The sequence below is a fragment of the Oncorhynchus nerka genome, linkage group LG13 (genome assembly GCF_034236695.1).
Source record: "Oncorhynchus nerka isolate Pitt River linkage group LG13, Oner_Uvic_2.0, whole genome shotgun sequence".
Taxonomy (NCBI): Eukaryota; Metazoa; Chordata; class Actinopteri; order Salmoniformes; family Salmonidae; genus Oncorhynchus; species Oncorhynchus nerka.
In genome coordinates, this window is record NC_088408.1 from 90,464,085 (window position 1) to 90,488,793 (window position 24,709).

General features: G+C 44.3%; 1 protein-coding gene across 1 annotated transcript in view; it reads right to left on the minus strand.

The window, feature by feature from the left end:
- The window catches only part of LOC115140342 (nitric oxide synthase 1-like), a 143,239-nt gene that overhangs the window by 69,113 nt on the left and 49,417 nt on the right, over positions 1 to 24,709 (minus strand). The window contains exons 7-9 of the mRNA XM_065026819.1: positions 18,885 to 19,026; positions 12,758 to 12,897; positions 9,956 to 10,130 (exon numbers count right to left, since the gene is read on the minus strand). Of these exons, the coding sequence (XP_064882891.1) occupies positions 9,956 to 10,130; positions 12,758 to 12,897; positions 18,885 to 19,026 (457 nt within the window). The remainder of the gene's footprint in view (positions 1 to 9,955; positions 10,131 to 12,757; positions 12,898 to 18,884; positions 19,027 to 24,709) is intronic.

Consider the following 24,709-nt stretch of genomic DNA (forward strand, 5'->3'; position numbering starts at 1 on the left):
TCTGGCCTTCCTGGTCATTAACGATGGATTATAATGTCTCCTCTGGCCTTCCTGGCCATTAACGATGGATTCTAATGTATCCTCTGGCCTTCCTGACCATTAACGATGGATTCTAATGTATCCTCTGGCCTTCCTGGCCATTAACGATGGATTCTAATGTATCCTCTGGCCTTCCTGACCATTAACGATGGATTTTAATGTCTCCTCTGGCCTTCCTGACCATTAACCATGGATTCTAATGTATCCTCTGGCCTTCCTGACCATTAACGATGGATTCTAATGTCTCCTCTGGCCTTCCTGACCATTAACGATGGATTCTAATGTCTCCTCTGGCCTTCCTGACCATTAACGATGGATTCTAATGTATCCTCTGGCCTTCCTGGCCATTAACGATGGATTCTAATGTATCCTCTGGCCTTCCTGACCATTTAATGATGGATTCTAATGTATCCTCTGGCCTTCCTGACCATTAACGATGGATTCTAATGTATCCCCTGGCCTTCCTGACCATTAACGATGGATTCTAATGTCTCCTCTGGCCTTCCTGACCATTAACGATGGATTCTAATGTATCCTCTGGCCTTCCTGGCCATGAACGATGGATTCTAATGTATCCTCTGGCCTTCCTGACCATTTAATGATGGATTCTAATGTCTCCTCTGGCCTTCCTGACCATTAACGATGGATTCAAATGTATCCTCTGGCCTTCCTGACCATTAGCGATGGATTCTAATGTATTCTCTGGCCTTCCTGACCATTAACAATGGATTCTAATGTATCCTCTGGCCTTCCTGACCATTAACGATGGATTCTAATGTCTCCTCTGGCCTTCCTGACCATTAACGATGAATTCTAATGTCTCCTCTGGCCTTCCTGACCATTAACGATGGATTCTAATGTATCCTCTGGCCTTCCTGGCCATTAACGATGGATTCTAATGTATCCTCTGGCCTTCCTGACCATTTAATGATGGATTCTAATGTATCCTCTGGCCTTCCTGACCATTAACGATGGATTCTAATGTATCCCCTGGCCTTCCTGACCATTAACGATGGATTCTAATGTCTCCTCTGGCCTTCCTGACCATTAACGATGGATTCTAATGTATCCTCTGGCCTTCCTGGCCATTAACGATGGATTCTAATGTATCCTCTGGCCTTCCTGACCATTTAATGATGGATTCTAATGTATCCTCTGGCCTTCCTGACCATTAACGATGGATTCTAATGTATCCTCTGGCCTTCCTGACCATTAACGATGGATTCTAATGTATCCTCTGGCCTTCCTGACCATTAACGATGGATTCTAATGTATCCTCTGGCCTTCCTGGCCATTAACGATGGATTCTAATGTATCCTCTGGCCTTCCTGACCATTTAATGATGGATTCTAATGTCTCCTCTGGCCTTCCTGACCATTAACGATGGATTCTAATGTATCCTCTGGCCTTCCTGACCATTAGCGATGGATTCTAATGTATTCTCTGGCCTTCCTGACCATTAACGATGGATTCTAATGTATCCTCTGGCCTTCCTGACCATTAACGATGGATTCTAATGTCTCCTCTGGCCTTCCTGACCATTAACGATGGATTCTAATGTCTCCTCTGGCCTTCCTGACCATTAACGATGGATTCTAATGTCTCCTCTGGGCTTCCTGACCATTAACGATGGATTCTAATGTATCCTCTGGCCTTCCTGACCATTAACGATGGATTCTAATGTATCCTCTGGCCTTCCTGGCCATTAACGATGGATTCTAATGTCTCCTCTGGCCTTCCTGACCATTAACGATGGATTCTAATGTATACTCTGGCCTTCCTGACCATTAACGATGGATTCTAATGCCTCCTCTGGCCTTCCTGACCATTAACGATGGATTCTAATGTATCCTCTGGCCTTCCTGACCATTAACGATGGATTCTAATGTATCCTCTGGCCTTCCTGACCATTAACGATGGATTCTAATGTATCCTCTGGCCTTCCTGACCATTAACGATGGATTCTAATGTCTCCTCTGGCCTCCCTGACCATTAACGATGGATTCTAATGTCTCCTCTGGCCTTCCTGACCATTAACGATGGATTCTAATGTATCCTCTGGCCTTCCTGGCCATTAACGATGGATTCTAATGTATCCTCTGGCCTTCCTGACCATTTAATGATGGATTCTAATGTATCCTCTGGCCTTCCTGACCATTAACGATGGATTCTAATGTATCCCCTGGCCTTCCTGACCATTAACGATGGATTCTAATGTCTCCTCTGGCCTTCCTGACCATTAACGATGGATTCTAATGTATCCTCTGGCCTTCCTGGCCATTAACGATGGATTCTAATGTATCCTCTGGCCTTCCTGACCATTTAATGATGGATTCTAATGTATCCTCTGGCCTTCCTGACCATTAACGATGGATTCTAATGTATCCTCTGGCCTTCCTGACCATTAACGATGGATTCTAATGTATCCTCTGGCCTTCCTGACCATTAACGATGGATTCTAATGTATCCTCTGGCCTTCCTGGCCATTAACGATGGATTCTAATGTATCCTCTGGCCTTCCTGACCATTTAATGATGGATTCTAATGTCTCCTCTGGCCTTCCTGACCATTAACGATGGATTCTAATGTATCCTCTGGCCTTCCTGACCATTAGCGATGGATTCTAATGTATTCTCTGGCCTTCCTGACCATTAACGATGGATTCTAATGTCTCCTCTGGCCTTCCTGACCATTAACGATGGATTCTAATGTCTCCTCTGGCCTTCCTGACCATTAACGATGGATTCTAATGTCTCCTCTGGGCTTCCTGACCATTAACGATGGATTCTAATGTATCCTCTGGCCTTCCTGACCATTAACGATGGATTCTAATGTATCCTCTGGCCTTCCTGGATATTAACGATGGATTCTAATGTCTCCTCTGGCCTTCCTGACCATTAACGATGGATTCTAATGTATCCTCTGGCCTTCCTGACCATTAACGATGGATTCTAATGTATCCTCTGGCCTTCCTGACCATTAACGATGGATTCTAATGTATCCTCTGGCCTTCCTGACCATTAACGATGGATTCTAATGTATCCTCTGGCCTTCCTGACCATTAACGATGGATTCTAATGCCTCCTCTGGCCTTCCTGACCATTAACGATGGATTCTAATGTATCCTCTGGCCTTCCTGACCATTAACGATGGATTCTAATGTATCCTCTGGCCTTCCTGACCATTAACGATGGATTCTAATGTATCCTCTGGCCTTCCTGACCATTAACGATGGATTCTAATGTCTCCTCTGGCCTTCCTGACCATTAACGATGGATTCTAATGTCTCCTCTGGCCTTCCTGACCATTAACGATGGATTCTAATGTATCCCCTGGCCTTCCTGAACATTAACGATGGATTCTAATGTCTCCTCTGGCCTTCCTGACCATTAACGATGGATTCTAATGTATCCTCTGGCCTTCCTGGCCATTAACGATGGATTCTAATGTCTCCTCTGGCCTTCCTGACCATTTAATGATGGATTCTAATGTCTCCTCTGGCCTTCCTGACCATTAACGATGGATTCTAATGTATCCTCTGGCCTTCCTGACCATTAGCGATGGATTCTAATGTATCCTCTGGCCTTCCTGACCATTAACGATGGATTCTAATGTCTCCTCTGGCCTTCCTGACCATTAACGATGGATTCTAATGTCTCCTCTGGCCTTCCTGACCATTAACGATGGATTCTAATGTCTCCTCTGGGCTTCCTGACCATTAACGATGGATTCTAATGTATCCTCTGGCCTTCCTGACCATTAACGATGGATTCTAATGTATCCTCTGGCCTTCCTGGCCATTAACGATGGATTCTAATGTCTCCTCTGGCCTTCCTGACCATTAACGATGGATTCTAATGTATCCTCTGGCCTTCCTGACCATTAACGATGGATTCTAATGTATCCTCTGGCCTTCCTGACCATTAACGATGGATTCTAATGTATCCTCTGGCCTTCCTGGCCATTAACGATGGATTCTAATGTATCCTCTGGCCTTCCTGACCATTAACGATGGATTATAATGTCTCCTCTGGCCTTCCTGGCCATTAACGATGGATTCTAATGTATCCTCTGGCCTTCCTGACCATTAACGATGGATTCTAATGTATCCTCTGGCCTTCCTGACCATTAACGATGGATTCTAATGTATCCTCTGGCCTTCCTGACCATTAACGATGGATTATAATGTATCCTCTGGCCTTCCTGGCCATTAACGATGGATTCTAATGTCTCCTCTGGCCTTCCTGACCATTAACGATGGATTCTAATGTATCCTCTGGCCTTCTTGACCATTAACGATGGATTATAATGTCTCCTCTGGCCTTCCTGGCCATTAACGTTGGATTCTAATGTATCCTCTGGCCTTCCTGACCATTAACGATGGATTCTAATGTATCCTCTGGCCTTCGTGGCCATTAACGATGGATTCTAATGTATCCTCTGGCCTTCCTGACCATTAACGATGGATTCTAATGTCTCCTCTGGCCTTCCTGACCATTAACGATGGATTCTAATGTATCCTCTGGTCTTCCTGACCATTAACGATGGATTCTAATGTATCCTCTGGCCTTCCTGACCATTAACGATGGATTCTAATGTATCCTCTGGCCTTCCTGACCATTAACGATGGATTCTAATGTATCCTCTGGCCTTCCTGACCATTAACGATGGATTCTAATGTCTCCTCTGGCCTTCCTGACCATTAACGATGGATTCTAATGTCTCCTCTGGCCTTCCTGACCATTAACGATGGATTCTAATGTATCCCCTGGCCTTCCTGAACATTAACGATGGATTCTAATGTCTCCTCTGGCCTTCCTGACCATTAACGATGGATTCTAATGTATCCTCTGGCCTTCCTGGATATTAACGATGGATTCTAATGTCTCCTCTGGCCTTCCTGACCATTAACGATGGATTCTAATGTATCCTCTGGCCTTCCTGACCATTAACGATGGATTCTAATGTATCCTCTGGCCTTCCTGACCATTAACGATGGATTCTAATGTATCCTCTGGCCTTCCTGACCATTAACGATGGATTCTAATGTATCCTCTGGCCTTCCTGACCATTAACGATGGATTCTAATGCCTCCTCTGGCCTTCCTGACCATTAACGATGGATTCTAATGTATCCTCTGGCCTTCCTGACCATTAACGATGGATTCTAATGTATCCTCTGGCCTTCCTGACCATTAACGATGGATTCTAATGTATCCTCTGGCCTTCCTGACCATTAACGATGGATTCTAATGTCTCCTCTGGCCTTCCTGACCATTAACGATGGATTCTAATGTCTCCTCTGGCCTTCCTGACCATTAACGATGGATTCTAATGTATCCCCTGGCCTTCCTGAACATTAACGATGGATTCTAATGTCTCCTCTGGCCTTCCTGACCATTAACGATGGATTCTAATGTATCCTCTGGCCTTCCTGGCCATTAACGATGGATTCTAATGTCTCCTCTGGCCTTCCTGACCATTTAATGATGGATTCTAATGTCTCCTCTGGCCTTCCTGACCATTAACGATGGATTCTAATGTATCCTCTGGCCTTCCTGACCATTAGCGATGGATTCTAATGTATCCTCTGGCCTTCCTGACCATTAACGATGGATTCTAATGTCTCCTCTGGCCTTCCTGACCATTAACGATGGATTCTAATGTCTCCTCTGGCCTTCCTGACCATTAACGATGGATTCTAATGTCTCCTCTGGGCTTCCTGACCATTAACGATGGATTCTAATGTATCCTCTGGCCTTCCTGACCATTAACGATGGATTCTAATGTATCCTCTGGCCTTCCTGGCCATTAACGATGGATTCTAATGTCTCCTCTGGCCTTCCTGACCATTAACGATGGATTCTAATGTATCCTCTGGCCTTCCTGACCATTAACGATGGATTCTAATGTATCCTCTGGCCTTCCTGACCATTAACGATGGATTCTAATGTATCCTCTGGCCTTCCTGGCCATTAACGATGGATTCTAATGTATCCTCTGGCCTTCCTGACCATTAACGATGGATTATAATGTCTCCTCTGGCCTTCCTGGCCATTAACGATGGATTCTAATGTATCCTCTGGCCTTCCTGACCATTAACGATGGATTCTAATGTATCCTCTGGCCTTCCTGACCATTAACGATGGATTCTAATGTATCCTCTGGCCTTCCTGACCATTAACGATGGATTATAATGTATCCTCTGGCCTTCCTGGCCATTAACGATGGATTCTAATGTCTCCTCTGGCCTTCCTGACCATTAACGATGGATTCTAATGTATCCTCTGGCCTTCTTGACCATTAACGATGGATTATAATGTCTCCTCTGGCCTTCCTGGCCATTAACGATGGATTCTAATGTATCCTCTGGCCTTCCTGACCATTAACGATGGATTCTAATGTATCCTCTGGCCTTCGTGGCCATTAACGATGGATTCTAATGTATCCTCTGGCCTTCCTGACCATTAACGATGGATTCTAATGTCTCCTCTGGCCTTCCTGACCATTAACGATGGATTCTAATGTATCCTCTGGTCTTCCTGACCATTAACGATGGATTCTAATGTATCCTCTGGCCTTCCTGACCATTAACGATGGATTCTAATGTATCCTCTGGCCTTCCTGGCCATTAACGATGGATTCTAATGTATCCTCTGGCCTTCCTGACCATTAACGATGGATTCTAATGTCTCCTCTGGCCTTCCTGACCATTAACGATGGATTCTAATGTCTCCTCTGGCCTTCCTGACCATTAACGATGGATTCTAATGTATCCTCTGGCCTTCCTGGCCATTAACGATGGATTCTAATGTATCCTCTGGCCTTCCTGACCATTAACGATGGATTCTAATGTCTCCTCTGGCCTTCCTGACCATTTAATGATGGATTCTAATGCCTTCTCTGGCCTTCCTGACCATTAACAATGGATTCTAATGTCTCCTCTGGCCTTCCTGACCATTAACGATGGATTCTAATGTATCCTCTGGCCTTCCTGACCATTAGCGATGGATTCTAATGTATTCTCTGGCCTTCCTGACCATTTAACGATGGATTCTAATGTCTCCTCTGGCCTTCCTGACCATTTAACGATGGATTCTAATGTATCCTCTGGCCTTCCTGACCATTAACGATGGATTCTAATGTATCCTCTGGCCTTCCTGACCATTTAATGATGGATTCTAATGCATTCTCTGGCCTTCCTGACCATTAACAATGGATTCTAATGTCTCCTCTGGCCTTCCTGACCATTAACGATGGATTCTAATGTATCCTCTGGCCTTCCTGACCATTAACGATGGATTCTAATGTCTTTTCTGGCCTTCCTGACCATTTAACGATGGATTCTAATGTCTCCTCTGGCCTTCCTGACCATTTAATGATGGATTCTAAATGAAGTGAAAGATGAAGCCCATATTGTAGGGGTTTTTATCAAGCACTTCGTATCTGCTGGTTCAGTCTTTGATAATGGTGGGGCCCAGGACTCTAATGTAAACTCTGTTACAGTAAACTATGATATAGGCCCTCATGTGAACCATTTTATTGTTGAGTCTGTTTCTTATACTGAGGTCTGTAAAGCACTAAAGGCTATAGACACTAAAAAGTCTGCAGGTCCAGACAACCTGGACTCCTACCTCTTAAAGATAGCAGCTGGTATTATTACTGAACCTGTGGCTCACATTTTCAACTTGAGTCTCTTGACCAATTCCATACCCAACATTTGGAAATCAGCTTCTGTCCTCCCACTGCTAAAGGGTGGAGATCCCTCAGATGCTAATAACTATCGTCCTATCTCTAAACTCCCTATCCTGGCCAAAGTATATGAATCCCTAGTGATCTCACAGTTAAAAAACGTCTTAATTGAAAAGAACATACTGAGTGGGGTTCAGACTGGCTTTAGATCGGGGCACAACTGCAGCTATGGCAGTGGAAAATTACATCATTAATGCACTTGATAAAAAGCAACACTGTGCTGCTCTGTTTGTGGATTTATCAAAGGCCATTGACAATCACAAGTCTAGCTATCTTGAGATTAATAGAGGTGTGCCCCAGGGTTCCATTTTAGCTCCTGTGTTGTTCTCAATTTGTATTAATGGGATGCAACCAGCAAAGTTACATCTCTATGCAGATGATAAAGTAATATATTCATGTGCTCCTTCTCTGGTTCAGGCTGTTGAAGAGCTCCAGACTGCTTTTCAGTCCCTCCCTTTATGGTCTCAAACTGGTCTTGAATGTAAAAAAACTAAATTCATGACCTTTACCAGAGCTAGAACTCTGCCAGAGAACGTTAGCATTGTCACATCTGGTGGCTTATCCATTGAAAAAGTGTCATCCTATAAATACCTAGATATTTGGTTGGATGACAAGTTGTCCTTTAAAGTTCATGTGGATAATCTTGTGACAAAGCTTAAATTGAAATTGGGTTTTTTATTTTCGTAATAAGGCTTACTTCCATCTTATGGCTAGAAAGAAGCTTGTTCAGGCCACTTTTCTCTCTGTAATTGATTATGGTGACTTGTATATGCATGCAACCTCCTCTGTCTTACAGATTGGACCCTGTTAATCATGCATCCTTGTGCTTTATTACAAATGCCAAGTCACTCACCCACCATTGCACATTGTACCAAATGGTAGGTTGGACCTCACTTTATATGCGTAAAACTTCCTCTTGACCTCACTTTATATCCTTTTGGGTAAACTCCCTCTTTACCTCTGTAGTTTGGTCTCCTTCACCACCAGCAGTTACCATACCCGGTCTGCTAGGTGGTTGCTACTTAAAGTCCCCAGGACATTCACAGTATTATGCAAGACTGCCTTCTCTTCTTGTGCAACAGAGGCATGGAATAGTCTACTCCATGTTTCATCTAGATATGTTAGTGCCACTGAATGAATTTAAAATATTGACGGGAGACTCTGTTAGGGAGGAGTGTAAAATGCTTTTTTTTAGGCTGGATCATGTTGTTGTATTCTATTGTTGTATGTTTTCATTCTGTTGTTTAGGCTGGGTCATGTTGTTGTATTCTATTGTTGTATGTTTTCATTCTGTTGTTTAGGCTGGGTCATGTTGTTGTATTCTATTGTTGTATGTTTTCATTCTGTTGTTTAGGCTGGGTCATGTTGTTGTATTCTATTGTTGTATGTTTTCATTCTGTTGTTTAGGCTGGGTCATGTTGTTGTATTCTATTGTTGTATGTTTTCATTCTGTTGTTTAGGCTGGGTCATGTTGTTGTATTCTATTGTTGTATGTTTTCATTCTGTAATGTACTGATTGTTGCTGCCTTTTTGGCCAGGTCTCCCTTGAAAAAGAGACTCTGGGTCTCGATGGGCTTTTCCTGGTTAGGGTTAAATTAAATTAAATAAAGTATTACAGGCGTATAGTATAACATTTAAAAAAACAGATTATGGTAAAGCATATGATAGATTCTAGTGAATATCCTAGTAAAATATTATAGTAATGCATATGATAGATTCTAGTGAATATCCTGGTAAAAGATTATGGTAATGCATATGATAGATTCTAGTGAATATCCTAGTAAAATATTATAGTAATGCATATGATAGATTCTAGTGAATATCCTGGTAAAATATTATAGTAATGCATATGATAGATTCTAGTGAATATCCTAGTAAAAGATTATAGTAATGCATATGATAGATTCTAGTGAATATCCTGGTAAAAGATTATGGTAAAACTCACAACTATTGTGTGAATTCCCCTTACAAACCCCACACATAACATAGGTAACATCACTTTATACCTCATGGTCAAATTAGAATATGTCCAAATAGTGCATTTAACCATTGCAGCTGTCACAGAGGTCCCTGACGCATATCACGGTGCCCATGTAACTGCCACCGAAGGGGTGCTTATAAACGTTTAGAAATGCATATGAATGCTTTATAAGTGATCTTAAAACCTCCAGGATGTTGTAGCGAGAGCTGTCACAGAAGTCCCTGACGCCGATCTCGGTGCCCATGTACCAGCCACTGAAGGGACAAGCAGTGAATTCCAGCCCCCCCACCTCTAGCAGCATGCTAGATACAGCAGGCAGACTGTACCACTTCAGATTCAGGTCCTTGAACCAATCATACCTGCAAGGACGGGGAAGCAAAGACATTGATTCAAATGATTAGCATTCAAGGTATGGAGGAAAGATGGAGAATGTGACTTATAACTTGACTTGTTGATTCAAATGAATAAGCTAGCATTCAAAGTATATAGAGATGGTTGAGAGGATATATTATACATAGCTTGAGCTGTAGCTGACTGCTGCTGTTTACATTCTGAATACATGTAAAAGCACACCTTCTTATCTTGGTGAAAAGCCATTGGAAGAGACCAGTGACAAGTTTATATTCTGACATTGACATTTGTATAGTACGTCATGGAAAGAAAATATTGTTTGTAGGTACAAAGAAGTTAAGGATTTCTCCAAGAGATGTTAGATGTTAGAATTCTTCTGTGATAACATATCTGCCCACTGTGATGACACATCTGCCCACTGTGATGACATATCTGCCCACTGTGATGACACATCTGCTCACTGTGATGACATATCTGCCCACTGTGATGACACATCTGCCCACTGTGATGACAAATCTCGTCACTGTGATGACATATCTGGTCACTGTGATGACAAATCTGCCCACTGTGATGACATATCTCCTCACTGTGATGACACATCTGCCCACTGTGATGACATATCTGCCCACTGTGATGACATATCTGCCCACTGTGATGACACATCTGCTCACTGTGATGACATATCTTCCCACTGTGATGGTATATCTGCCCACTGTGATGACATATCTGCCCACTGTGATGACAAATCTGCCCACTGTGATGACAAATCTCATCACTGTGATGACATATCTGGTCACTGTGATGACAAATCTGCCCACTGTGATGACAAATCTGCCCACTTTGATGACAAATCTGGTCACTGTGATGACAAATCTCGTCACTGTGATGACATATCTGCCCACTGTGATGACAAATCTGCCCATTGTGATGACATATCTACCAACTGTGATGACATATCTACCCACTGTGATGACATATCTGCCCACTGTGATGACATATCTACCCCCTGTGATGACAAAGCTGCCCCCTGTGATGACAAATATGCCCACTGTGATGACAAATCTGCCCACTGTGATGGTATATCTGTCAATTGTGCTGACAAATCTGCACATTGTGATGACATATCTGCCCACTGTGATGACATATCTGCCCACTGTGATGACATATCTGCCCACTGTGATGACAAATCTGCCCACTGTGATGACAAATCTTGTCACTGTGATGACATATCTGCCCACTGTGATGACAAATCTGCCCACTGTGATGACAAATCTGCCCACTGTGATGACAAATCTGCCCACTGTGATGACAAATCTGCCCACTTTGATGACAAATCTGGTCACTGTGATGACAAATCTCATCACTGTGATGACATATCTGCCCACTGTGATGACATATCTACCCACTGTGATGACATATCTGCCCACTGTGATGACATATCTACCCACTGTGATGACATATCTACCCACTGTGATGACATATCTGCCCCCTGTGATGACAAAGCTGCCCCCTGTGATGACAAATATGCCCACTGTGATGACAAATCTGCCCACTGTGATGGTATATCTGTCAATTGTGCTGACAAATCTGCACATTGTGATGACATATCTGCCCACTGTGATGACATATCTGCCCACTGTGATGACAAATCTGCCCACTGTGATGACAAATCTTGTCACTGTGATGACATATCTGCCCACTGTGATGACAAATCTACCCACTGTGATGACATATCTGCCCACTGATGACAAATCTGCCCACTGTGATGACAAATCTGCCCACTGTGATGACAAATCTGCCCACTTTGATGACAAATCTGGTCACTGTGATGACAAATCTCATCACTGTGATGACATATCTGCCCACTGTGATGACATATCTGCCCACTGTGATGACATATCTACCCACTGTGAAGGTATATCACCTCACTGTGATGACATATCTGGTCACTGTGATGACATATCTGCCCACTGTGATGACAAATCTGCCCACTGTGATGACAAATCTGGTCACTGTGATGACAAATCTGCCCACTGTGATGACAAATCTGGTCACTGCGATGACAAATCTGCCCACTGTGATGACAAATCCGTCCACTATGATGACAAATCTGCCCACTGTGGTGGCACTTGCAAGCGATTCAGAGGCCTCGAAATGACTGGTCCTACATCCAAAAAAGGCTCTGCGTGGCCTCTGGGACCGGCTACCTATCTGTTTGGTCGCAGTAGCATAGTGCCATCATAGCTTCATGTAATGATGAGATGCAAGTGATGACAGTTGCAGGAGCCAAACAAGCAGCAGAGAAGAGCTGAGGCTAATTGAACTGATGGGTTGGGAGGGACAGGGGGTTTGAGAAGAGAGCCAGGTGGATGGTTCTCGGGGCTTGGTTGGCAGAAGATGTCATGTGCCCGGGATGAAACTCCCTCTGCGCCTAAAGTGTGGGGTGTGATTGTGTCTGTGCGAAAACATGGCTCGTACATTGCTTCAGTCTAAGTGGTTTGCTAGTGTGGCAATTAGAACACACCCCAACCCAGCCTCTGTTAGTGTGTGTTGTCTCACTCACTTGGGGTGTGTGTTTTGTGTGTGTGTGCGTGTGGGGTGGGGGGGGGGTGCATGTGTGTTTTGTCTCACTCACTTGGGGTGTGTGATCTGCACCTCTAGAATGAGATCTTGAGGTATCTCAAACAGCTCTGGGTCGTTTCCGTTGGACTGCAGCAGGAGAGGCAGCACGTCGAAACGGCCCTTGGGAGGCTTCCAGCCCTGCTGGATACAGATCTACAGACCCAAGCCAACACATTTCATTACATTTGAACATGGATTCACTCAAGTAGACTCATCAATCCTGTTTAGTGTTTTCCACTCCAGAATCTGTTTTGTCAGAGTTTTAGCCTTGCTCAGAGGCATGCATTATAAAGACATTGAACAGGTTTTGTTATCGACTTCCGGACTTGTCTCCATGCTGTTGTGATGTTTATTGCTGTTTGTTGTGCTTTTTGTTGTGTTGTTTGTTGTGCTGTTCTTTTGCTATTTGTTGTGCTGTTTTGTTGTGCTGTTTTGTTGTTGCTGTTTTGTTGTGCTGTTTGTTGTGCTGTTTGTTGTGCTGTTTATTGTGCTGTTTGTTGTTATGTTTGTTGTGCTGTTTGTTGCCATTTGTTGTGCTGTTTGTTGTGCTGTTTGTTGTGCTGTTTGTTGTGCTGTTTGTTGTTATATTTGTTGTGCTGTTTGTTGTGCTGTTTGTTGTGCTGTTTGTTGTTATGTTTGTTGTGCTGTTTATTGCCATTTGTTGTGCTGTTTGTCGCTACTTGGCTATCTGCCAAACCTTTCATTTTTTTATTTTAATACATTGACCAATGACTTTGTTTGTTGTTTCCTCGCTCTACTTTTTTCAATCAGCTTTTTCACCCTGGAAGCTTTATCTGGACATGGTTCTACTGGACCTTGACCAGGCAACAAAGCTAAGTGGTAACATTAACATGATGCCATCTAATTGCAGTTGCTGTTCTCATAATATACAGGAGAACTATCACCTTATGGTGAGTATAGCCGTGCTGCCTGCACAGCTTCAGGTGCAATCGTTAGGCAGGGCAATTTAAGTTTAGGAAAGGAGGAAACAGTGTCTGTGCCACCAGTAAGTACAGTTAGTAGTATAAATCCCCTCGCACAGTCACACAGTATCAAGGCTTCTGGATAGAAATGCTGTGGCCATGCTAAACCGGTGTCACTCATTCAGCCGACAGACACTTTCAACCGGTTCTCCCCATTAAGCAGCGAGTCTGAGTCAGAGGCCGAGCCTTCTCGGGTCTCTCCTTCACCCATTACGGGGTCTGAGCCATCATTAGCTCTGACAAATTGAAACCCTAGTCATTCACGACTCCATTACCCCAATATTAGACCTAAAAATAATCATCCAGCGATCATACACTGTTTACCCGGGGGCAGGGCTACTGACGTAAAGGCTAAACTGAAGATGGTGCTGGCTGAGGCTAAAACTGGTGAGTGTAGAGAGTATAGGGATATTGTTATCCACGTCAGTACCAACGATGTTAGGATGAAACAGTCAGCGGTAACCAAGCGCAACATAGCTTCAGTGTGTAAATCAGCTAGAAATATGTGTCGGCATCGACAAATTGTCTCTAGGCCCCTCCCAGTTAAGGGGAATGATGAGCTCTACAGCAGAGTCTCACAACTCAATCACTGGTTGAAAACTGTTTTCTGCCCCTCCCAAAATATAGAATATGTAGATAATTGGCCCTCTATCTGGGACTCACCCACAAACAGGACCAAGCCTGGCCTGCTGAGGAGTGACGGACTCCATCCTAGCTGGAGGGGTGCTCTCAGCTTCTCTATGAACATAGACAGGGCTCTAACTCCTCTAGCTCCACAATGAGATAGGGTGCAGGCCAGGCAGCAGGCTGTTAGCCAGCCTGCCAGCGTAGTGGAGTCTGCCACTAGAATAGTCAGTGTAGTCAGCTCAGCTATCCCCATTGAGAACGTGTCTGTGTCTCGATCTAGGTTGAGCAAAACAAAACACGGCGTTGTTCATTTTAGCAATCTCACTGGAATAAAGACCTCCTCCATTCCTGTCATTATTGAAAGAGATTGTGATATCTCACATCTCAAAATAGGGCTACTTAATGTTAGAACCCTCACTTCCAAGGCAGTTATAGTCAATTAACTAATCACTGATCATAATCTTGATGAACCATGGCTCAAGTCTGATGAATTTACTGTGTTAAATGAGGCTTCTATCCTGGTTACACTAGTGACCATAACCCTGCGCATCCCGCAAAGGTGTTGCTAACATTTATGACAGCCATTTTCAATTTACAAAAACAAAAATATCTGTGTTTTTGTCTTTTGAGCTTCTAGTCATGAAATCTATGCAGCCTACTCAATCACATTGTATAGCTACTGTTTCCAGGCCTCCTGGGCCGTATACAGCGTTCCTCACTGAGTTCCCGGGATTCCTAACGGACCTTGTAGTCAAGGCAGATAATATTCACATTTTTGGTGACGTTAATATTCACATGGAAAAGTCCACAGTCCCAATCCAAAAGGCTTTCGGAGTCATCATCGACTCAGTGGGTTTTGTCCAACATGTCTCCGGACCTACTCATTGCCACAGTCATACCCTGAATCTAGTTTTGTCCCATGGAATAAATATTGTGGATCTAAATATTTTTCCTCATAACCCTGGACTATCGGACCACTATCTTATTATATTTGCAATCGCAACAAATAATCTGCTCAGACCCCAACCAAGGATCATCAAAAGCCGTGCTATAAATTCTCGGACAACCCAAAGATTCCTAGATGCCCTTCCAGACTCCTGTCACGAATCCCGCCGAAGATGGTGCCTCTTCCTGTTCGGGCGGCGCTCGGCGGTCGTCGTCGCCGGCCTACTAGCTGCCATCGATTCCCTTTCCTTTTGTTTCTGTTAGTTGGGTCTAATTGGTTACACCTGTTTTAAGTTTAGTTTTGTTTGTAGGCTATTTAAGGGCACTAGGCCCGCTGGGTATTGTGCGGGCTTGTTCTCTGTTTATTGGTGTTGGTTGATTAGTGTGATCTCTATTTTTCTGGACAGTTTTAGTCCTGTTTATTTGGACGGGTTGTTTCATGCGCCCTTGTGTTTTGCATGTCCGTTTTTCCGCTGTCATTGGAATAAAAGATCCACGTACGGAACTACCTGCTCTCTGCGCTTGACTCCTCCACCCACCATTCATAGAAGTCTTAACAACTCCCTCCACCTACCCAAAGACGTCAGAGTACAAAAATCGGTTAACCACCTAACTGAGGATCTAAATTCAACCTTGTGTAATACCATAGATGCAGTCGTACCCATAAAACCAAAAAACATTGGTCACAAGAAATGTGCTCCCTGGTATATAGAAAATATCCAAACCCTGAAGCAAGCTTCCAGAACATTGGAATGGAAATTGTGCTCCACCAAACTGGAAGTCTTCCTACTAGCTTGAAAAGATAGTTCCATGTAATATCGGAGAGCCATATCATCCTATTTCTCCAACCTAATTGAGGTGAATAAGAACAATCCAAAGTGTATTTTTGATACTGTCGCAAAGCTAAATCAAAAGTAGCATTCAACATGAGAGGATAGCTTTCACTTTAGCAGTGATAAATTCATGAGTGTCTTCGATGAAAAGATCATGATCATTAGAAAGCAAATTACGGACTCCTCTTTGTATCTGCATATTTCTCCAAAGCTCACTTGTCCTGAATCTGCCAGGACCTAGGATCAATGGAGACACTCAAGTTTTTTAATCCTGTATCTCTTGACACATTCATGAAAATAGTAATGACCTCTAAACCTTCAAGCTGCACACTGGACCCCATTCCAACTAAACAACTGAAAGAGCTACTTCGTGTGCTTGGTCCTCCTATGTCGACCATAATAAATGGCTTCCTATCCGCCAGATGGCAGTAATAAAAATGGCAGTAATAAAGCCTCTCTTGAAAAAAAAAAACCTTGACCTGTAAAATGTTTAAAAAAACTATTGGCCTATATCGAATCTCCCATTCCTCTCAAAATGTTTAGAAAAAGCTGTTGCGCAAATAATGTTTACGAAACACTTCAGTCTGGTTTTAGACCCGATCATAGCACTGAGACTGCCCTCGTGAAGGTGGTAAATGACCTCATATTGGTGTCAGACCAAGGCTCTTTATCTGTCCCTGTTCTCCTAGACCTTAGTGCTGCTTTTGACACCATCGATTACCACATTGTTTTGCAGAGATTAAAAACCCTAATTGGTCTACATGGACAAGTTCTGGCCTGGTTTAGATCTTATCTGTTGGAAAGATATCAGTTTGTCTCTCTGGATGGTTTGTCCTCTGACAAATCAATTGTAAGTTTCGTCGTTCCTCGAGGTTCCGTTTTAGGAGCACTATTGTTTTCACTATATATCCTACCTCTTGGTGATGTAATTTGGAAACACAATGTCAACGTTCACTGCTATGCGGATGACACACAGCTGTACAATTCGATGAAACATGGTGAAGCCACAAAATTGACAGGCCTGGAAGCCTGTGTTTCAGACATAAGGAAGTGGATGGCGGCAAATGTTTACTTTTAAACTCGGACAAAACAAAGATGCTAGTTCTAGGTCCCAAGAAACAAAGAGATCTGCTGTTGGATCCGACAATTAATCTTGATGTTTGTACAGTCGTCTCAAATAAAACTGTGAAGGACCGTTACTCTGGACCCTGATCTCTCTTTTGACGAACATATCAATAATATTTCAAGGACAGCTTTTTTCCATCTTCGTAACATGGCAAAAATCAGAACCTTTTTGTCCAAATTGATGCAGAAAAACGAATCCATGCTTTTGTCACTTCTAGGTTAGACTACTGCAATGCTCTACTCTCTGGCTACCTGGATAAAGCACTAAATAAACTTCAGTTAGTGCTAAACCCAGCTGCTAGAATCCTGACTAGAACCAAAAAATTTGATCATATTACTCCAGCGCTAACCTTTCTACATTGGCTTCCTGTTAAGGCTATGGTTGATTTCTGCTAACCGACAGGTTTTACTGATAACCTACAAAGCATTACATGGGCTTGCTCCTACCTATCTCTCTGATTTGGTCCTGCCGTACATACCTGCACGTACACTTCGGTCACAAGATGCAGGCCTCCAGCTGGAGGCAGGGATTTCTCTTATAGAGCTCCATTTTTATGGAATGGTCTGCCTATCCATGTGAGAGACGTAGACTCGGTCTCGACTTTAAGTCATTACTGAAGACTCATCTCTTCAGTAGGTCCTATGGTTGAGTGTAGTCTGGCCCAGGGGTGTGTAGTCAACCCCTTATTACGGGGGCTGAGTCACTGGATTACTGGTGCTCTTCCATGCCGTCCCTAGGAGGGGTGCGTCACTTGAGTGGGTTGAATCACACACGTGCTCTTCCTGTCCAGTTCTGCGCCCCCACGGGCTTGTGCGGTGGAGGAGATCTTTGTAGGCTATACTCAGCCTTGTCTCAGGGTAGTAAGTTAGTGGTCTGTTGATATCCCTCCAGTGGTGTAGGGGCTGTGCTTTAGCAAAGTGGGTATATCCTGCCTGGTTGGCCTGGTCCAGGGGCATCGTCGACCCAGCTGTCTCAGTCTCAAGTCTCTATGCTGAAATAGTCTACGTGCTGGGGGGCTAGGGTCAGTCTGTTATATCTGATGTAATTCTCCTGTCTTACCTGATGACCCTGACCTGTTCACCGGACATGCTACCTTTTCTCGGACCTGCTGTTTTTGACTCTCTCTCTCTCTCTCTCTCTCTCTCTCTCTCTCTCTCTCTCTCTCTCCCCCATTTCTCTCTACCGCACCTGCTGTTTTGACCTCTGAATGCTCGGCTATGAAAAGCCAACTGACATTTACTCCTGAGGTACTGATCTGTTGCACCCTCTACAACCACTGATTATTATTTGACCCTGCTGGTCACCTATGAACATTTGAACATCTTGAAGAACAATCTGGCCTTAAATGGTCATGTACTCTTACAATCTCCACCCAGCACAGCCAGAAGAGGACAGGCTACCCCTCAGAGCCTGGTTCCTCTCTAGGTTTCTTCCTAGGTTCCTGCCTTTCTAGGGAGTCTTTCCTAGCCACTGTGCTTCTACGTTTGCATTGCTTCAAGAGCTGGCAAGACATAGTTGACAAGACATAGTTTGTGGTTTTATATCCCATAAGGGATACATATGCCATGCTCTTACGAACTATAATTCACTTTGAATAACAGTGACCACAATGTCATTTAACTGTACCTCAGTGAACTCCACGTTGGCTGGGTCTCCCAGAATCTGACCGTCGGGTTGCTTGTAACCGGCATAGCGAATCAGCTGTGTGTTCCACACCCGGAAGTCGTGCTTGCCATCTGTCCTCTGAGGAAATATGGTAATGGCAGATCTGAAAAAAATTGAAATGACCAGGTGTGAAAGTAGATTTAATTTCTTCCCTTAATTCTATGTTCAGGCTCCTTGGGACTGAACATAAGAACTACATAAATCAGAGGTGTGGATTCGAGTCACAAATATGATGACTTGTAACTCGACATTGACTTTAACACCAATGACTCGTGACGTGACTTTGCCTTGAGCCCTATGACTCGACCTGACTTAATATCCTCCCCAAGTCCAAATATAAAAAATGATGCTATTAAAAAAAGTGTGCAGCGCATCAACTCTTCATTTACCGGATTACAGTTTGAATCAGACAGCAGCCAAACAAATTGTGCCAGCTGAGAAAAAGTTGTGCGTGGCTGTGCAGAGGAACGTCGGCGAGTGAATTCAGATGGAGCCCTTGGAAAGATGGATATAAAGGATATAAAGACGACACTGTATCAACACAAAACGAATTGCAACTTACAAAACATGTGGGAAGAAAATGACAGTCGAAGGAACAACAACTTCCAACTTTGTTTGACATTTGAAGCTGCACAAAGAACGGTAAGTCGTGGCTAATATAGCCGACAGCTACAGTCGTATGAAAACGTTTGGGCACCCCTCTGAGGCTGCATAATAATTTACTCTGTCATCACAGAAAATGATCACAGTGGCATGCCATTCATCTTCTAATAAAAGCTGAGTACTGGTGTATTGTCCAGACAAAGATTTTTAGTGTAGCAATATTAAGTTGTATGAAATTAAATCAGATGTGAAAAATAGGCTATGCAAAAATGTGGGCTGTGTGGCTGTGTGGCTGTGGGGCTGTGTGGCTGTGTGGCTGTGTGGCTGTGTGGCTGTGGGGCTGTGTGGCTGTGTGGCTGTGTGGCTGTGGGGCTGTGTGGCTGTGTGGCTGTGTGGCTGTGGGGCTGTGGGGCTGTGGGGCTGTGGGGCTGTGGGGCTGTGTGGCTGTGGGGCTGTGTGGCTGTGGGGCTGTGGGGCTGTGGGGCTGTGTGGCTGTGTGGCTGTGGGGCTGTGTGGCCAGTGTCGGTACTGGGAATCTTGTTCAAGTTGAGGGTCGCATGGATTCCACCCAATATCAGCAGATTCTTGGGAATAATGTTGAAGAATCAGTCACAAAGTTGAAGTTACACCGGGGCTGGATATTTCAACAAGACAACGACCCAAAACACTGCTGAAAATCTACCCGGGCATTTACGCAGAGGAGCAAGTATAATGTTCTGGAATGGCTATCCCAGTCCCCAGACCTGAATATCATTGAGAATCTGTGGGATGATTTGAAGCGGCCTGTCCATGCTCGGCAACCATCAAACCTAACTGAACTGGAGATGTTTTGTAGGAATGGTCCAAAATACCTTCATCCAGAATCCAGACACTCATTAGAGGCTATGGGAAGCGTCTAGAGGCTGTTAATTTAGCAAAAGGAGGCTCTACTAAATATTGATGTGATTTTTCTATTGGGGTGCCCAAATTTATGCACCTGTCTAATTTTGTTTTGATGCATATTGCACATTTTCTGTTAATCAAATAAACCTCATTTCACTACAGAAATATTACTGTGTCCATCAGTTATTTGATAGATCAAAATGAAATTGCTGATCCAAACACCCAATTATTTATAAATGGAAATCATGGAAATTGTCAGGGGTGCCCAAACTTTTTCATACGACTGTATATATTTTATAACTTTACTGGTGTATCATGTAGGCTAACGTAACGTTAAATCAATGAGCCTCCACACAGTCAGTCAGTGCGGGATCGTGAAAATTGCACCCAAGATTGAGCTACAACTGGCTAGGCAGTTGGTAACCTAAATCCTGCCTGATGTTCCTAAAACAAGGGTCTTTCTCATGGTTACCCATGTATTTCCATGGAAAAATAACATTTATTTGGAAAGTAATAAATATATTTTTTAAAAGCATTCATGATTTGTGTAAATGTAATATACTAACTATTACTCCTGTTAAAAATATGAAATGGTATTACATTTGGTGAAGAGCACATTATGACTTGTTTAGGACTCAAAACTCAAAATTAAAGACTTGAGGCTTGACATGATACTTGACGGTCTTTACTTGAGACTTGACTCAGACTAGCCTGTCTTGACTTGGGACTTGACTTGGGACTTGAGTGCTAAGACTTGAGACTTACTTGTGAATTGTAAAACAATGACTTGGTCCCAAATATTTGTCGCTTAACTTTTGAAATGTATTCTTTTAACGTGGCATTAACATAAGCAGTCATGATGTTTTCATCTGATTGTCAAACAATCACTATAAAAGGTTCCTGTTGGCCTGGCAAGCTGCAAATGTTCGTCGACTCTAAAATAATTCCCACGTCAATACAGTGCACTGTGCATCCGTCATTTGAAGAATGGAAAGAGACATCGCCAACAAAACCCTAAGAAGTGTAATGAATGACAACGTCCTTCTTTGGGCCTACATCTCATTAGACCTGAACTATGTCCACTATCTGCGCTCCTCTTGGTCGTTTCTGCCTCGCAAAATTTCCCTGATATTGTCAAACCACCCCTCATTTTTATGAGCGCATTCCACACGTTTTCAAGTCCATTTGCTCCGTTTTCATTAGGGTGACATGCGTAATGATAGATAATAGTGTAGTAGCCTACAGTAGTAATGATTGTGATAGGCTTATGTTGAACCAATACGGCATAACCCCACTATTTGTTATTATTTGTTGAACCTTTATTTAACTAGGCAAGTCAGTTGAGAACAAATTCTTATTTACAATGACGGCCTACACCGGCCAAACCCGGACGACGCTGGGCCGCCCTATTTTGTCAATACTTTCACCCCTGGAAAATAAAGCCACCCTCCCCCAGCGAGAGAGTGAGAGTGAGAGAGTGAGAGAGCGAGAGAGCGAGAGAGCGAGAGAGCGAGAGCGAGTGAGAGAGAGAGAGAGAGAGCGAGAGCGAGAGAGCAGGAGCGAGAGCGAGAGAGCAGGAGCGAGAGAGCGAGAGAGAGAGAGAGAGAGAGAGTGAGAGAGAGTGAGAGAGAGCGAGAGAGAGCGAAAGCGAGAGAGCGAGAGCGAGAGAGCGAGGGAGCGAGAGCGAGAGAGCGAGAGAGAGTGAGAGAGAGCGAGAGAGCGAGAGAGAGCGAGAGAGAGCGAGAGAGAGCGAGAGAGCGAGAGAGAGCGAGAGAGCGAGAGAGCGAGAGAGCGAGAAAGCGAGAAAGCGAGAGAGAGCGAGAGCGAGAGAGCGAGAGAGAGCGAGAGAGCGCGAGAGAGCGAGAGAGCGCGAGAGAGCGAGAGAGCGCGAGAGAGCGCGAGAGAGCGAGAGCGAGAGAGAGCGAGAGAGCGCGAGAGCGAGAGAGCGAGAGAGAGCGAGAGAGAGCGAGAGAGAGCAGGAGCGAGAGAGAGCGAGAGAGCAGGAGCGAGAGAGCGAGAGAGAGAGAGAGAGCGAGAGAGAGCGAGAGAGAGAGAGAGAGAGAGAGCGAGAGAGAGCGAGAGAGAGAGAGAGAGAGAGAGAAAGAGAGCGAGAGATTTGAATGACGGTAGTATAAAGACGGTATCTATGGCAATGCAACAAATGAAAGTCTACTCACATAGTATCTAAAGGTTTAGCACAGTTTAACCCAGGGGGCTGTGGGATAAGGGAGCCTGGAAAGTCTGGCAGGGCTAAAGCTGGGTTAGTTTTAGTCCGTCAACGCTGAACCACTGAACCCATCCTGTTGGGCTACGCTATAAAGTGATGACAGGGAAAACCTGTTGATTCTACTAATCTGTCTGTAAATCTCTGACGCCCAGCGGAACAGTGAGAGGAGAGCAGCTGGTATGATCTGGGGCAGTTAGAAACAGCATCTGGGCACCAGTCTCTCTACTACGCTCTGTTTACAGACCAGAAACTGGTGGTTATGTGTGGCTCAGTTGGTAAGAGAATGGTGCTGGTAATGATAAGTTCCATGGTCAATACAAGCCCCCTAAATGTTAAGGGAATAGACAATATTTTTGGAGGCTGAATCAGAAGCAGTCTGCAGATCAGCAAAGTTGTGATTTAGCCAACTCCATACTCATTTGATGTCATGCTATACAAAAACCTGACAGAGGACATGGCTAAATCACAAACTGATCTGCTATCAGGCTTCTGCTACATGCTGACAGTGGCTGAATATTTTTTTATTTATGATATCAAGGACTATCAGCGGTCTTTGGGAATGTGAGGTGAGGCGAGGAAACTGGAATCCATATATCCGGAGGCTGCATTCATTGTAGCTGGGGATTTTAACAAGGCTAATCTGAAAACAAGACTCACTACATTTTATCAGCATATCGATTGCGCAACCAGGGCTGGAAAAACCTTGGATCATTGCTATTCCAACTTCCGCGACGCATATAAGGCCCTGCCCCGCCCTCCTTTCGGAAAAGCTGACCACGACTCCATTTTGTTGATCCCTGCCTACAGACAGAAACTAAAACAAGAAGCTCCCGCGCTGAGGTCTGTTCAACGCTGGTCCGACCAATCTGATTCCACACTCCAAGACTGCTTCCATCACGTGGACTGGGATATGTTCCATATTGCGTCAGACGACAACATTGACGAATACGCTGATTTGGTGTGCGAGTTCATATGTGCGTTGAAGATGTCGTTCCCATAGCAACGATTAAAACATTCCCAAACCAGAAACCGTGGATTGATGGCAGTATTCGCGTGAAACTGAAAGCGCGAACCACTGCTTTTAATCAGGGCAAGGTGACTGGAAACATGACCGAATACAAACTGTGTAACTATTCCCAAGGCAATCAAACAAGCTAAGTGTCAGTATAGAGACAAAGTAGAATCTCAATTCAATGGCTCAGACACAAGAGGTATGTGGCAGGGTCTACAGTCAATCACGGATTACAAAAAGAAAACCAGCACCGTCACGGACCAGGATGTCTTGCTCCCAGGCAGACTAAATAACTTTTTTGCCCGCTTTGAGGACAATACAGTGCCACTGACACAACTAAAACATGCGGACTCTCCTTCACTGCAGCCGACGTGAGGAAAACATTTAAACGTGTCAACCCTCGCAACGCTGCAGGCCCAGACGGCATCCCCAGCCGCGCCCTCAGAGCATGCGCAGACCAGCTGGCTGGTGTGTTTACGGACATATTCAATCAATCCCTATCCCAGTCTGTTGTTCCCACATGCTTCAAGAGGGCCACCATTGTTCCTGTTCCCAAGAAAGCTAAGGTAACTGAGCACTCACTTCCGTCATCATGAAGTGCTTTGAGAGACTAGTCAAGGACCATATCACCTCCACCCCACCTGACACCATAGACCCACTCCAATTTGCTTACCACCCAAATAGGTCCACAGACGATGCAATCTCAACCACACTGCACACTGCCCTAACCCATCTGGACAAGAGGAGTACCTATGTGAGAATGCTGTTCATCGACTACAGCTCGGCATTCAACACCATAGTACCCTCCAAGCTCGTCATCAAGCTCGAGACCCTGGGTCTCGACCCCGCCCTGTGCAACTGGGTACTGGACTTCCTGACGGGCCGCCCCCAGGTGGTGAGGGTAGGCAACAACATCTCCACCCCGCTGATCCTCAACACTGGGGCCCCACAAGGGTGCGTTCTGAGTCCTCTCCTGTACTCCCTGTTCCCCCACGACTGCGAGGCCATGCACGCCTCCAACTCAATCATCAAGTTTGCGGACGACACAACAGTGGTAGGCTT